Consider the following 14,161-nt stretch of genomic DNA (forward strand, 5'->3'; position numbering starts at 1 on the left):
AATAAAAAATAAAAAACTAACAAAAAAAAAAAAAGCAATAGAGCCTTTGATAAGACAACTCCAGTGTTGGGCTCATCATAAAACAAGGAAGACCCCCCCCCCCTCCCCCCCTACCACATGTGACAGAAATACAAAACGAAAACATACAATGACAAGTGCTCCCTTTTAGTTTGCGTTGTGAAGATTGTCCTGTGGCTCCCAAATATAAAAAGTAGATGAGCAGCAGAACAGCAGAGGATACAGCAGGAGAAAAAAAGCAATCACTCATCAGAAACTGAGACTGATCTGTGACCCATATTTTATAAATAACCCCGACACAAATCCTGTAATTATTTGCCTTTTCTTGTGAGCACTTGATGATTAGTGGTTTGTGCTTGTAATAACAGTGCAAAGCCTGCTTGAGTTGTTCTTTTGGGTTTGACTCAACGTCTATGACTCTCCGAACACGTGAGACCTCCGCAGATTCTTTGTCTTTGCTTTGAAACTAAGGAACAAAGCTTCAGAAGACGACAAAGCTTTCACTGGATATGTCTTTGAAAAAGAAAAATCTATTTAAAAAACAGAAACAAGTAAACGATCACAAAGTGAGGAGTTAAGACGGGTTTTCAAAAGAAATTTGTAAATCCAACACATTAAAAAATGAATAAAGTCAAGTTTAAGAGCATGCTTTCTGTGGGGGGGGGGGGGGCATCTATACAGTAAGGACGAGAAGACATTCAGCAATAGTTTAACACAACTTTCCTCGGGTTTAACGTTTGGCAATATCCTGACCTATCTGACACGTCTCACAGTGTAGTGACTGGTTCAGTGGAAGACTTAAATTCCGTGATAAAAAAAACAATATTTACAGAAGTATTGCATCATATAGCATTCAAATACCAACCTACAAAACAGCACGCCTAAAGCGTGCCAGAATATGAAATGACCATTGGTGGGATTTTTTTCGTATGGGAGACAGACAGCTGGGCTCTGCAACAGAAAGACTAAAAAGTCCAGAAAAGCGACAATACACAGCTGGCGCCCAAACAAACTAAGTCGTCTAAAACAACATTGGCAACTCCGAGTGGGTGTCAAGTGGTACGGAGGACGGATGGGTGTGTCCGGGAAGTCAGACGTCCTTTGGGTCCTTGCTCTCCTCGGGCACCTGGTGCACCATGTGTTGGGTGGAGCCCTGGATGTTACTGGTCTGTGATAGGTTTAGAGCTGGATGGCCACCGGTAACTTGCCGACTCTCCGACAGCTCGCTCCTCGGAGTCCCCCTGAACCAGGACACAATCCGGAATAACCGTTTATTACAGGCACATTCTACTTGAATTCATTTTACCTTAAAGAGCGACTGCATCAACGTTGCTGCGGCAGCCCTGAAAAATAGACTAAAAATGGCATCTCGACATAGATTTGACATAAAGTTCAATCTTGAAAATAGAGAGAAAAAGATTTGGTTAAACAAAGCAAAAGTCAAGTAAAAAAAATATACACCCAAGTCCATTACTATCTGGATACTGATGCAATTTTTATATATCTAACTGTTTACCATGAACATGTTTTAGATACAGTTTATACTGAATGTGGGCCTAAAATGTCAACTCTCAGCTTTAACTTGAGGGCATTCACACCCAAAGCTTTGGGATTGAAAGTGTCTAAACTGTAGAACCCTTTTATTTGAGGAGCCTCAGATGTCATTTATAACTTATCCTAACCACAAATAAAATGTGGATGTTTATTTAAAGGCTGGTTCCTCCACATTAACTAAATCAAGCAGGAAAAAAGGTCTGGAGTCGATTCCAGCTGTGGCGTTTGCATTTGACAGCTGTGTGAATCCACAACGTGCTGTCGAATGAGCACGTGAAACAGGCCATCCTTCATCTCCACAAATACATCACAGAGAGCAGGAACTTTGGTGTCCAGGGCTGGATGCGTAGAAGATCCTCTCTGTGGTCGTGAAAAATCCTTTGAAAGCAACACAAGGTAAACATATCATTATCTCAGTACACAGAGTGCTCCACAAGAGCAAACAAAGCTCATCAGAGGCTGCAAACCGTCCATAAGCCTTCAGAACGGAGGGGGCAGATTAGGATTTTCCCTTAAAAACATCCCATGGCTCGTGATCATGATCTGAAGCACCTGTACAACGCATGAAGGCAGTGTAAGAAGGTGAAGCTCCGGGATATGGCGTCTGCTCAGATTCACCCAAATGCAGCGAAACGTTTCGCAGTGGATCCATTTAGAGCGACAGAGTGCAGGAAGAACAGTCGGAGGCATGTTAGGAGACGTGCTAGAAGAGCACTGAGGTGGTTGAGATGAGAGACGACCGTGGCTTGTACCAGGAGTCGGGTTGGAAAGTGCAGTCCGTTTACAGTTTACCAAAGAAAGTGACCAAGAGAAAGTCGTCAAAACCCAAACGGGCATGCGTTCAACTTGTTGAAGAAGATCCCCAAACAGACATGAACAGAAGTAAGCTGCACCTGGTAAAGCACCACAAGGGAGGAAATTCAGGTTCCAGACTTAAGGAAGTCATTGGCTGCAGGGGACTGCGAACGAAGCGTTAAATATGAACATCGTGTTCATGCTTACTATCATTTGCCCAATCACATTTAAGCTCCTGAAAAAGAGGGTTCTCCTTACCTCTTCCTCCAATTTGGATGTGAATACCCTACAATTGAATCTGAGAGTGTGCGCTTTAAGCCCATGTTCATGGTATGACTTCAACTTGAACTGGTAAGCAGTTGTGCACAGACTTCTTGAACAAACTGTATATCAGCCCGTAAAGTGCAAGGATGGTAAATTCGGTTCTGCTTTCCTGAAACACTCATATTCAGAAAATGCTACCCCACTCTCATCTTACCTCCCATCTGTAACTCTGTGCATGCTCTCAGAGCGGCTGCTTATCTTGCTGGAGCTCCCCCCTTTGCTGCGTCTCTCTCCCCCCTCCCTCTCCCGCTCTCGCTCCCCCCTCCTGGAGCTTCTGTTGGAGGTGCCTCGGTCCAGGTGCTCCCTGGCTGAGGCGTCCGACTCGTGGTGGCCCGACACAGAGGTGACGGTGCCGGTATTGGCGGGGACAGCACCAGTGCTGGTGCCCATAGATTTGGAGATGACTTTGAGCTTGTGGGAGCTGGGCTTGTAGTGCTTCTTCTTGTGCTGGACGCGGGTGTTGTGCTTCAGGAAAAACTCGCAGGACTCCTGGAGCACTCGGCGGCTCTCGCTGATGGGACTGTGGGTTACAGGACACGGCAGTAAAGGAATAACAGAACTCGCTTCATCAGTGACAACATAAGAGTGGTTAGAGCTGTAGTCTTACTCTCTCTTCCGGGTCCTGTTAAAGAAGTAGGCCCACTCAGAACAGGTCTTTTTGCTGCTGACCCAGAACACTGCAGATATTCCAACCACCAGCGTCATCAAGTATTTTACAAGAAACAGGGAGAGGTCAGGACGGTCGAGCTCTGTAGTCTGAAACAGAGACAGACCCAAATGCTAATAAGGTCCATGTGATTTACCTCAAGTGCAAATCAACAAATCTGATTTATTTTCTTAAGACTATATAAGGGCTTTTGTTCAAGCTTTGTTCAACAAGGGCTAAGTCAATTTACCCAAGTGTACTCGTGGACTCTAACTCATGCATCCTAAGCTGCTTTTTTGGAGTGTTAGTGGTTTCTTAATAAACAGCCATGTTAAAGGATATTGAGTTGGTTCATGGTGAGGCTCGTCTGAATTTTCCATATTAAAATCTTGTCGCAGGCTCTATTCTTGTCAGACCGCCGTTCTCATAAACTGGATGGGATGTAAGTGTTACAGTTTTGTGTTGTTGTTGCATGTGTTTGCATAAAAAAAGTTGCATAAAAGAAAAGTTTAAAAGTTATTTGGAGTCTTTTACAGTCCTTGGAGTCCTTTACAGGCACTTCTTGTGGCTTCACACACACACACACACACACACACACACACACACACACACACACACATAAAGTGGCTTCAAAATCCGATCCGAGAGCAAAAGGTTGAAAAGACGGGTGGATGACATGTAGGGCAACATGGGGTAAGAAACATTTCGGTATTAATTAATTAGCGTCAACAGTTGTTATTTGGCATTATCATTAGTAACATTTGGTCTATAACTATCATCCACAACCATCTTCCAATAAGTGTTTGTAAAAAACAGTTCAGAAACAAGCCAGAGGATTAATATCATAGCTTAAAGGGGAACTCCGGGGCATTTGAAGCGCAATCCCATTGCTAGAGGTTGTCAAATACTGACAGTAGGACACAGACAGGTGCAAATCGGCGCTCCCTGTGCGGCGATTGCCTGGACATGTCACTTACCGGTTGTCGGTATGCTCGCGCGTGTGAAAGCCCAAAAGAGTCAATGGACGATACTCCCAAATACAAAGCAATTATTTTCTCTAGAAAAACTGCGTTCAAGTATTTAAAACATTACAACAATATTACTGGGCATGTATTGTTGTAATGTTTTAAATACTTGAACGCAGTTTTTCTAGAGAAGATAATTGCTTTGTATATGGGATTATCGTCCATTGACTCTTTTGGGCTTTCACATGCGCGAGCATACCGACAAGAGGTAAGTGACATGCTGTTTATAAAGTTGTTTTGTAACGTCCCCATGCCAGTAATGTGAGAACCATGCATATGGTTTTGATGGTAAGGCTTGTGACTTTATTGTCGGATGGTTTATAAAGTGGTGTGACGTTTCTGCAGTGTGCAAGTTGTTGTTTTACGTGGAAGGTTTAGCACTTGCCCCTTAGCCACCACGTAGTTGGCTAGCATGACAGGCTGCGCAAACAGCGCAATCGCCGCACAGGGAGCGCCGATTTGCACCTGTCTGTGTCCTACTGTCAGTATTTGACAACCTCTAGCAATGGGATTGCGCTTCAAATGCCCCGGAGTTCCCCTTTAAGGTTAATGTCAGTTCAGAGATATTCTTTTTGATAAAAGGCCATAACTTGTAAACTTGCACCAAAGCTCAATCATTTATGACCCACTAGAAGAGTGTTATGGTCTATCTTTCTGGAGAGACAGCGTCTTCGGCAAATAACCGACGAGTTCGGGACATTTTTTGGGGCAACAAATGTGTGTGTAGATGCCAGCTAATGACGACGTGTGGGTGTGAGAACTATGAAAAAAGTCAAATCTATTTCTAACTTGTTTTCTGTTAAGATGTTTTTTGCTATACACACACACAACAGGATTTGTCACGAGAGACGGGACTCTCACATAAAATCAGACCATGGAACACCTTCCCACACAGTCGTGTAGAGGTGTGCGGAGGTGACGACGTGTGTATCGCGATGGTAAATTGTGTTTTATTTCCCTGATTTGCAGCTTTGCTCTGTGATTGATTGCTCTTTCTTTAACAAACAGAACAATTCCACAGACTTTGATGTACTTGTGGTTGTTGTTGTAGTTCCTTGAGAAGATGACATGAGCCACAGGTACCTTGTAGGAGCAGGGGATGCTGTACTCCTGACACCGGTCATTGATCCAGGTATTCTCCCAGGTGCTGCGGTGACTCTGTTCGTAAGTGTAGCAAGCTAGCAGGGTAACCAGCGGCACGAGGTAGAGGCAGCTGAACACACCGATGCGGATCATGAACTTCTTCAGCTTCTCCTGGTTGCGTTCATCGTGCTGGATCACCTGACGGACGTGGTTGAGCGAGACGATACCTGCCAGGATGAGGAAGAGGCCGACTATAACACCCACGCACAGCGGGGCCAGAACAAAGTACCGCAACGCGTCCAGGTCGTAGAGTCCCACAAAGCAAACCCCGCTGATGTTGTCCCCTTCAACTTTGTTCAGAGCCAGCAGCATGACAGTTAGTGCCCCAGGGATCCCCCAGGCAGCAGAGTGGAACCACACCTAAAGACAGCGGACAAAAAGAACAATATTAACAAAACGAAACATTACCCCAGTTTCCATATTCTATTCTACTACGTGCTGTGGTACTGTTTGCTGTTGACAAATGACTAACTCTTAAGAACCTTACTGCTTTCTTCTCAATGGCCTCGCAGCTCCACTTCGGTCCGGCAGCCAGGAACCAGGTGATGGTGAGTATGACCCACCAGACGATACCCGCCATGGAAAAGAAGTAGAGCAGCATAAAGAGCAGGGTGCAGCCTTTGCTCTGAGATCCCAGCACCACAGTGTCCACGCCTGCAGGATGGGAAGCTTTGGTACAGGCAGCATTGTTCCCCAGCAGGAAACCAATGAAGTATATGAGCGAGACAAAGCTGTAGCAGACGGCGTAGAAGATTATGGGGCGCTCTGGGTATCGGAAGCGCTTGACGTCAATGAGGAAAGTGAGAAAAGTGAAGAGTGTGGCGCCCAGGCAGATGATGGAGCACACGCCAATAAAGCTCTTGGCAAAGACAATGTCGTGCGGTTTGAAGTACATGTTGGTGCATGGTGGGGCACAGTCCTGAGCCCCGAGGAATGATGAGCCGTGACCTGGCTTGGTCTTTAGCTGCAGTGGGCACCAGAATCCAAGGTCTCTCTTAGGTGATGAGGAGGTCACCGGGGTGGTTGCAGGAGACACAGAACCATCGAAGGTGCATGCGTCCAGTCTAGAAGACAAGAACAGTTATGGAATAACGGAAGGATTCAGAATTTTAGGCAAAGTGAGCTGATGTTTTCTTACTTGTCACATTGTAGCTCAGGAGGCCAGGTGACACCAAAGATGCGAATATTCTCCTCGCAGTCGGACAGAACAGCCTCGCACTTTTCCCTGCATGGACGGATCACCTTGTTCTCTTCCGTGCACGCTGGGATAAAAGCTTGGCATAGGAAGTGGTGGACGTCCGGAGAACAATGCAGGTTTGCAAGAGGCATAAATGGCTGGGTTTGAGAGATGAATGACATTAAATTCAAATACATATATGACACTAACAGAACATCTGAAAATACAAGAATTTGTTTAATTTGCTCTCTCCCCCTCTCTCTCTCTCTCTCGATATATATTTATATATATATATATCTATATATATATATAGATATATATATCTTGCAAGATCAGGGATAAAACATTCAGATACCAATTTTCATGACTTGAGTAGTCTGGAAACCAAAATAAGCCCCTTTCAAATAGGAGATACGTAACATTAATGGTGCACATTAATGTTTAAAAGAAAAAGCAAATTGATCCCGTTTGTGTTATTGTTTCTCGTGGTTTTGTTCAGATATGCCTGTGAAAGAGCTACTGACTGCTGACATGTTTTCCATTCGCACAAGACTGGACAGGAAATAAATTGAGGTATGATCCTGAAGTAGTCACAGTCGAGGTTATCTGACAACAACATGTCATAACACCGTAACAAATCATATCAATGGGCCAGAAGCACAATGGTTTGATGTCAATAGGTGGAGGCAGCTGAAAACATCCCTTCTGTATCTCTTAAAATTTTTTTTTTAAAAACACCCACTGACCTCTTATCCGTGAGGTTTGCATTGCAGTACAGTCTCATGTGAGGTCCTCATATAGTTGTAATTTTCTACAACATGCCTCTTTGTCAAGAGAAATTCATACCAAGCTAGAAAGCATTGTGCTAAACAAAAATGCAGTGGATGGGAGTGGTTAAAAATACTGATAAATACATAGAGGTAAAAGTTAGGGTTGAGCAAGCTGGTGATCTTATATCAAGGACAATCTTGATTTGGCATGTGATCTTCTCTTAAAAAGAATAAGTTGAGATTGATTCATTTCAAAACTTTGCTACTACGCAAAAGCCTGTCCCAAATAAGCAAGGGATGGTAAAATGATCCGCAGGGCAGCCAAGGAGGCCAACAAAACATTTGCCACATAAAATCAGGCTTTTTTCAGGCTCAGCTTTTCTCTTGTCAATAACTGGGACAGTTTCATCTCGAACCGCTGCTCCACAAAATGTCTGAACGTGGTATTATCTTCAGCGCCACACAAAGCGGCCCATTCACTGGAAACCATATTCTTCTGTTTCAACACACTGGTCAAGAGCTCGCGGACTGAAAAGGGAAAGGGGGTGGGAGGCTGTATAGGTGGCAGGAAATGAGTGTGCGGACATTTGGAAACACAGCCAAAATCCAAGAGGGCTGGAATGCACAGAGCTGCTCATAGGGAGCTTGCTCGGGGGAAATATTAGAGGTGGATTTATAACAGGGACAACTTGACTCGAGGTTACTAAATTAGAAATGTGCACATTAACACAATCTAAATCATAAGAGTTTGGGTTCATCCATCATTGCGTTTTATAAGTGAACAGACTGCTGTTCCCCAAAACTGTTCATGTTCGAACACAACACACACACACACACACACACACACGCACACGCACACGCACACAAGAGCACAGTCTGCTATTCAGCGTTTCTCTTCTTCTTTAAATTCAGTCAGGCAGCGGTCTGACAACTCTGAGGCGTAGGACTGCCCCCGCGACAGTAAGCGTCTTTGTTTCTCTCCTTTGGAGGTCTCCACTCCGAGCTCCTCGTGGCTCAACAATCTGACCCTTATTTGCTTTACAGCGGTAACAGTAAAAGCTGCTCTCCTTCCAGAAACCTTCAGCGACGATCAACAGCAGAAGTTGAGCTGATTTGCTCTTAAAGGCAAAATCCTTTGAAGAGAATTTCATAGCAAAGTTCTCCGGGGATTAAATGATTTGAAAAACGACTGGGCTCTCACTTTGCAAAGTTTTGCTCAAACTTTTAAGACTCTCAAGTGTTCCATGTCTTTTACAGTGTGTCAGTTCGTCTTTCCACTTCCTTTACATTCCAAGTCTGCATTTCTGTAAGTATTAACTGTTGAATGTAGACCAGAGTGTAAGCCTGTCACCTGGGAAACAGGAGCATGGAAGTTAGACTGTGTACGAGTGGGAAATGAGTGAGTTATTACAAGACAGAGAATACTCATTGTGGAATGTGCACTGGGCTTTGTGTGGGGCTGGGTGTGTCCCTCCCCTTCCTCTAGAAATCAAAGACCCTTCACAACAAAGTCGATAGAGTAGCCTGTGGCCAAGGTTGCTGTGAAACAAGAAGCCTACACCTTTGCCAAATGACACACAAAAGACTCCTTCAACAGATCTCTGTTCTAGCTCAAAACTCTGACACCACACGAGTGTAATCCAAGCCCCGGCCCTCAGGTATTTTAGGACAAAAGATAAAACTAAAAGAGAAACAGCCCTCGCTGCTGAGAAGACAAGAGACAGCACCCGGCCTTAAGGTACATCGGGCAAAGTGTCGCAGCCATGGCACTGCAAGGGGTTTCATGAGAACAAGAACGATTCAAAAGGCCCGTACATCATCTAAAAACTGTATTCCTCTGTTAGCCAGCAAAAACTGTTCAGCTGGTGTTTGAATTTTCCTAAATTTTGTCAAATAAGTATCATTAGAGAGCCACTGTTGCCAGGAAACTGGCTTCAACTTGTGTTGCTGACTGCAGGATGTCACATTTGGTGTTTGGCTTTAGAAAAAAAACAAACAGATAAAAGACAAACGGTTTCTTTGCAGTGGTGTGCAACAAAGTGTAATAAGGCTGCCCTGCGCACCCATTTATTTGCCCTCCTGTTGCTGAGTCTGAACTGTTTTTCATGCTTCCTTCTCTTTGGGACGAAATGCTGTCTAGTCTTTTTACCTGTTCTAGCTATCGTTGAACCAATCGACCATTGACCAATGCGTCACCTTGTTGCCGAGGGCAATGCAGTGTAATTTTTATGGAGGACCGCATGTCGTAATCCTTCACTCTGAGCGGGGGTGAGAAAACCACAGATGGGTACGTATGCGCTACCACGAGTCCTGCTTAAAGGGATAGTTCGCCTCTTTTGACATGAAGCTGTATGACATCCCATATTAGCAATATCATTTATGAACATTGACTTACCCCCCGCTGCGTCCTGTGAGCCGAGTTCCAGCCGAGTTTTGGAGTTGACGAAGGTAGTCCGGCTAGTTGGCTGGGGGCACAAAAATAAAGCATCTTGCTTCTCAAAACAATATGCGTTCAAAAGAGTAATACATATGCATCACAAAATTGTTGTCCAGGAAAAAGTCAGACCTCACTTCGCTTGGCGCTATTTTTGCCTCCCTTGATATCAATGCGTCCAATGTAAACTGTGCAGACCGAAGAACAGACCGAGCACTCCCCTGCTTCCGAGCAGTAAACACCGTAACAGGTGCGCCTATCGCTGGGTGGCTGGACGCATTGATATCAAGGGAGGCAAAAATAGCGCCAAGCTATGTGAGGTCTGACTTTTTCCTGGAGAACGATTTTGTGATGCAAATGTATTACTCTTTTGAACGCATATTGTTTTGAGAAGCAAGATGCTTTATTTTTGTGTCCCCAGCCAACTAGCCGGACTACCTTCGTCAACTCCAAAACTCAGCTGGAACTCGGCTCACAGGACGCAGCAGGGGGTAAGTCAATGTTCATAAATGATATTGCTAATATGGGATGTCATACAGCTTCATGTCAAAAGAGGCGAACTATCCCTTTAAGTTCCTCTGACCTAATCTGACCACATTTAGTCTCTGGGACAGAACCACAAACACAGAAAGACTCACAATACAAAAAATAGTTTAAAAGAAGCTATTTTTCTCCAGCTCACACACACATAGACATATCCGTTGTATTTAACACACTCCAGAAATATTGAGCCGCTGCATCATTCTTTTTGCATCATCACCAGCTTGATAAGAATGTAGATATTCATGATAAATGTTAATATCAACATCTGAAAGATCAAGAAGTCTGACATGTGTAACTCCTTGTGTGATAGGTCTGTGTGTCCTGAATAAACATGTATTTTTCATCAAAGTTCTTCCAAGAATTCATCGCAGCGGGTGCGATCCAAATCAGAAGAGAGTATTTGTCTTTGCTCTTTAGTGGAAACGCCACGTGGACAGAGGTGTTGTTGGTAAATTGCCTCAAATACATCTCAGCTCTCAAAATCAATACAAGCTTTTGAGGTGATGAAAAAAAAAGCGAGAAGGCATAAAAAAAACAACCATAATGAATATTGAATGCTCATTATCCTAACAGGGAATTTACTTGTTAGCTCAGACTGCTCATTATCCCCAGTTATCTGATCCAAGCTATGAATCTTATAAACAAGACAGATCCCACTGATACTCTGGCTGTTGGAGGCTGTTTAATGAATACCAAGTTTTAATTTGGGAGATGGTGGCAGCATTGGAAATACTTTTTTCATCCCTGAAGCTGACAATGCCGTTACACCATGCATGTACTAATTTGACAGGCAGCGCCACAGCTTTACTGTCAGCAGCCATCTTCTTGCATTAATGTAACATATCCGACATTTATCCAACGTCTGGGATATTTTGAGATAAGGGCAGGACTTAAAATAAGCTCTCCAGTGCTCTTAACTTGCGCTGCAGGGAAACACGTCAATGCTGTTTTTAATGAAAGCGTTTAGCGTGAGAGGGGGCTCTATGCTTTTAACCCTGAAAGCTGATGCTTATGTGGCTTGTTTTAGTGTTCTGTGGTATCAGTGTCATCACTACTAATTGCAATTTGTGGCTAGATTTCTTATCATAGGAGTGATTTTATGGGTTTATTTCAGAATAGAATAGAAGTAAAATGTCAACGCATAATCTATTGTGCCATTGTAGAATTATGTTTTTTAGCCCCCCTTTGCAGATGGTGAACCTTCCTGTAATACAAACTGTTTCTTATAACCAACCACCAATCGGATTGCAGTACAAACACCATGAGTTACTTTGTACAAACGGTTCTTCACATAAATTTTTAGCAACACACCTTTTTCTCACTGGGGCAGTGATAAGTTGCTTCCAAAAGCCTTCATTATGACAGCTGCGGATTAAAACTAAGTTGATATACTTCTATTCTTAACAGTGGTCTATGGGAATCAAACAGGACTTGTGTGTGCCTGTTGATAGACACTGCAATATGGTAATTATGGCTCACTGAAGATCCGCTTCAATACATGCTGACAAACAATGGACGGACTGGAGCCATGAACAGCCCCCATGGCACAACTAATAATTGTTGCTATTTTTGATCATTTTGACTTTATTTACACACGGATCGAGCATTTTTATTTATTTATTTATTTACAAGAATCTCTTTGGCAGGCCACTTTTGATAAAGTTATATTTTGCTCACCGAATGGCAAATTCATGCATTCTTCATGTATTTAAAACTGTCAACTGGAGATTTTTCTCATTTGCCAACGCTGATACAGCAGCGGCATGTGATTGGATCGATCGGCCAAATCAACGACACAACTAAGTGCGGGTATAAATATGCAACACACTGGACTTTTAAATAAAAAAAGAAAAAAGAAAAAGATAATTAAAAGGGAATAAATGAGAAATAGATCAATTATAACTTTAAATGTCACTGCTAATTTCACAGCAGCAAAGGGCATTTATTGGTGTATATTGGCATAGGTTACGTCACGAGAACTCACCTCCATTTTGCTGGCAGCGATATCCTGATCGTAGTGCTCCATCATGTTGGGAAAGAAAGTCATGTTGTATGGCATCCCCATGCATCGATGCACTTTGATAGGTTCACAGGTAAACAAGCTGTGGGAGCTGCAGCGTCCGACCCATATCAGAGTCAGGCACGCCCACAGTGGCCCTGGCATCAGCATGGCAGCAGCCGACGAGGAGCGGACAAATGCTTTGATTTTTTTAACGTAAACTAGAACGAGTGTCTCTTTGGCTCTGTGTGAGGATAACTTGTCCTGAACGGTGCTTCCTCCTGGCTCACGCTGTCATTCACGTGTCGCTTCTCCTGGAGACATCTCAGAGGCCATTGCAGCGGGTGAAACTTTCTTTGTCATTGGTCAGCATGTGCCTCCGGGTTGCAGGAGTCCCACACCACCCTGAAAGGAGATGATGGTGAACTGATCAAAACTCTAGTAGCTGCAACAGAGAAGATGACTGTAGCTGCTAATTCTCACACGTACTACAGACAGACCGAACTTTGAACCCGTTGTGGGATTCTTGGGATATACAAAAACTCCTCCAGGTCCCTTGAGGTCCTCGGGATCCAGCTGGAGGAGTAGTCTGAGAAGACATCAGTCAGGTGGCATTAACGGATGTAACTCCAGTCAATCCCTGTGCAGACGCCCTGTGCATGCATTAACGAAGGGTGGGGAATGCTACAGATCATAGCTGATTTAGTAGAATAAGTCTCAGCTTGTTGGCGCACATTAAACCTCACATAAAAGTGTCAGAGCTCCACGTACACACAAGTATTAAAAGCAGTTGAGAGTCTTGAACGCCTGACAGAATGAAATACTTTCCCAGTGATAGTTTGCCTCCCAAAGTATCAGCAGGTTTGACTTTGCCAGTAATGGTGTTGTATGGTGCCTGTACAAAAACATATGCATTTGATTCAACTTCTGGACATACGCTGCATATTCACACACGGGAAAAGCAATAAGAGGGAGGGTTTAAAAGGGTTTAAACATGATGCAATTCTCTAAATATGTTATAAAGTTGCTTGAAATCCAGATGACTGTCAGCATGCTTGTATTATCAGGGGGCATTTCGCTGGTGATACAGCTGTTATCCTGATATGACCGCATCTGTGCTGTGCTGACATCCAGTTTAACAGCCTCCACAGGGCTCTTATGCAGACATGAGAATTCCCAAATATCACCAAAAGAAATCATTCTGCAAACATCTATTTCAGTTCATCACTGTCATGTTTGACTAGCATAGAGGCAATGATAAGAATACAAAACAGTTTGCTAATCTCATAATATTCTACTCATATCACAAACACTAAGATTCGCCATAGCATGAAGACGTGTTCAGGTGAGTAAAAAACAAAAGAACTAAGTCGTCAGGACTTCCTAATTGCTTTGCGTATCCCCAAATGTATTACTTTCCACAATATTTCCGTTAACCGTGGATAGGGATAGTCGTTTTCCCGTAAAAATAGACACCGACTGTAGGGAGAAAGTACAGTCAACATCCCTGTCTCTGTTTGCTGCTCTGAGACGGGCCCCGACTCAACTTTCGGTGGAAAAGTAGAAACACGAAACAAACTGTTGGTTGAAAAACAACGAAAAACAAATACTTACCCCCGACTTGCATGGGAGTTACTGAAACAGTTTGACTGCATGGACACTCGTCGGAAAGGTACTGTGGGGAATTTGATAGCGTATTTCCTGCGATAAGGTCGCGCGCGCCGTCCCTTCGC

General features: G+C 43.7%; 1 protein-coding gene across 2 annotated transcripts; it reads right to left on the bottom strand.

Moving 5' to 3' along the window:
- Positions 1 to 104: 104 nt before the first annotated feature.
- Positions 105 to 14,161, bottom strand: fzd6 (frizzled class receptor 6). Of its 2 annotated transcripts, XM_075464868.1 has the most exons (9): positions 14,043 to 14,161; positions 12,918 to 13,017; positions 12,414 to 12,833; positions 6,644 to 6,840; positions 5,993 to 6,569; positions 5,446 to 5,865; positions 3,299 to 3,447; positions 2,846 to 3,211; positions 105 to 1,259 (listed from the first exon to the last, which is right to left on the bottom strand). In XM_075464868.1, the coding sequence occupies exons 3-9, from the start codon at positions 12,597 to 12,599 to the stop codon at positions 1,109 to 1,111; spliced, it is 2,046 nt and encodes a 681-aa protein (XP_075320983.1). In that variant the 5' UTR covers positions 12,600 to 12,833; positions 12,918 to 13,017; positions 14,043 to 14,161; the 3' UTR covers positions 105 to 1,108. The 2 variants fall into 2 exon arrangements, with proteins under 2 accessions (XP_075320983.1, XP_075320982.1); XM_075464867.1 differs by lacking the exon at positions 12,918 to 13,017.

This window comes from Odontesthes bonariensis, chromosome 5, assembly GCF_027942865.1.
Source record: "Odontesthes bonariensis isolate fOdoBon6 chromosome 5, fOdoBon6.hap1, whole genome shotgun sequence".
In the NCBI taxonomy this organism is placed as follows: Eukaryota; Metazoa; Chordata; class Actinopteri; order Atheriniformes; family Atherinopsidae; genus Odontesthes; species Odontesthes bonariensis.

What these genes read in the sequence shown, in the direction of transcription:
- fzd6 (XM_075464867.1), bottom strand. Translation starts at nt 12,599, where the DNA reads ATGCTGATGCCAGGGCCACTGTGGGCGTGCCTGACTCTGATATGGGTC. An exon ending in CCTGAGCTACAATGTGACAA is followed by an intron (nt 6,570 to 6,643) that starts GTAAGAAAACAT and finishes CTTGTCTTCTAG; the next exon opens with ACTGGACGCATGCACCTTCG. An exon ending in AGGCCATTGAGAAGAAAGCA is followed by an intron (nt 5,866 to 5,992) that starts GTAAGGTTCTTA and finishes CGCTGTCTTTAG; the next exon opens with GTGTGGTTCCACTCTGCTGC.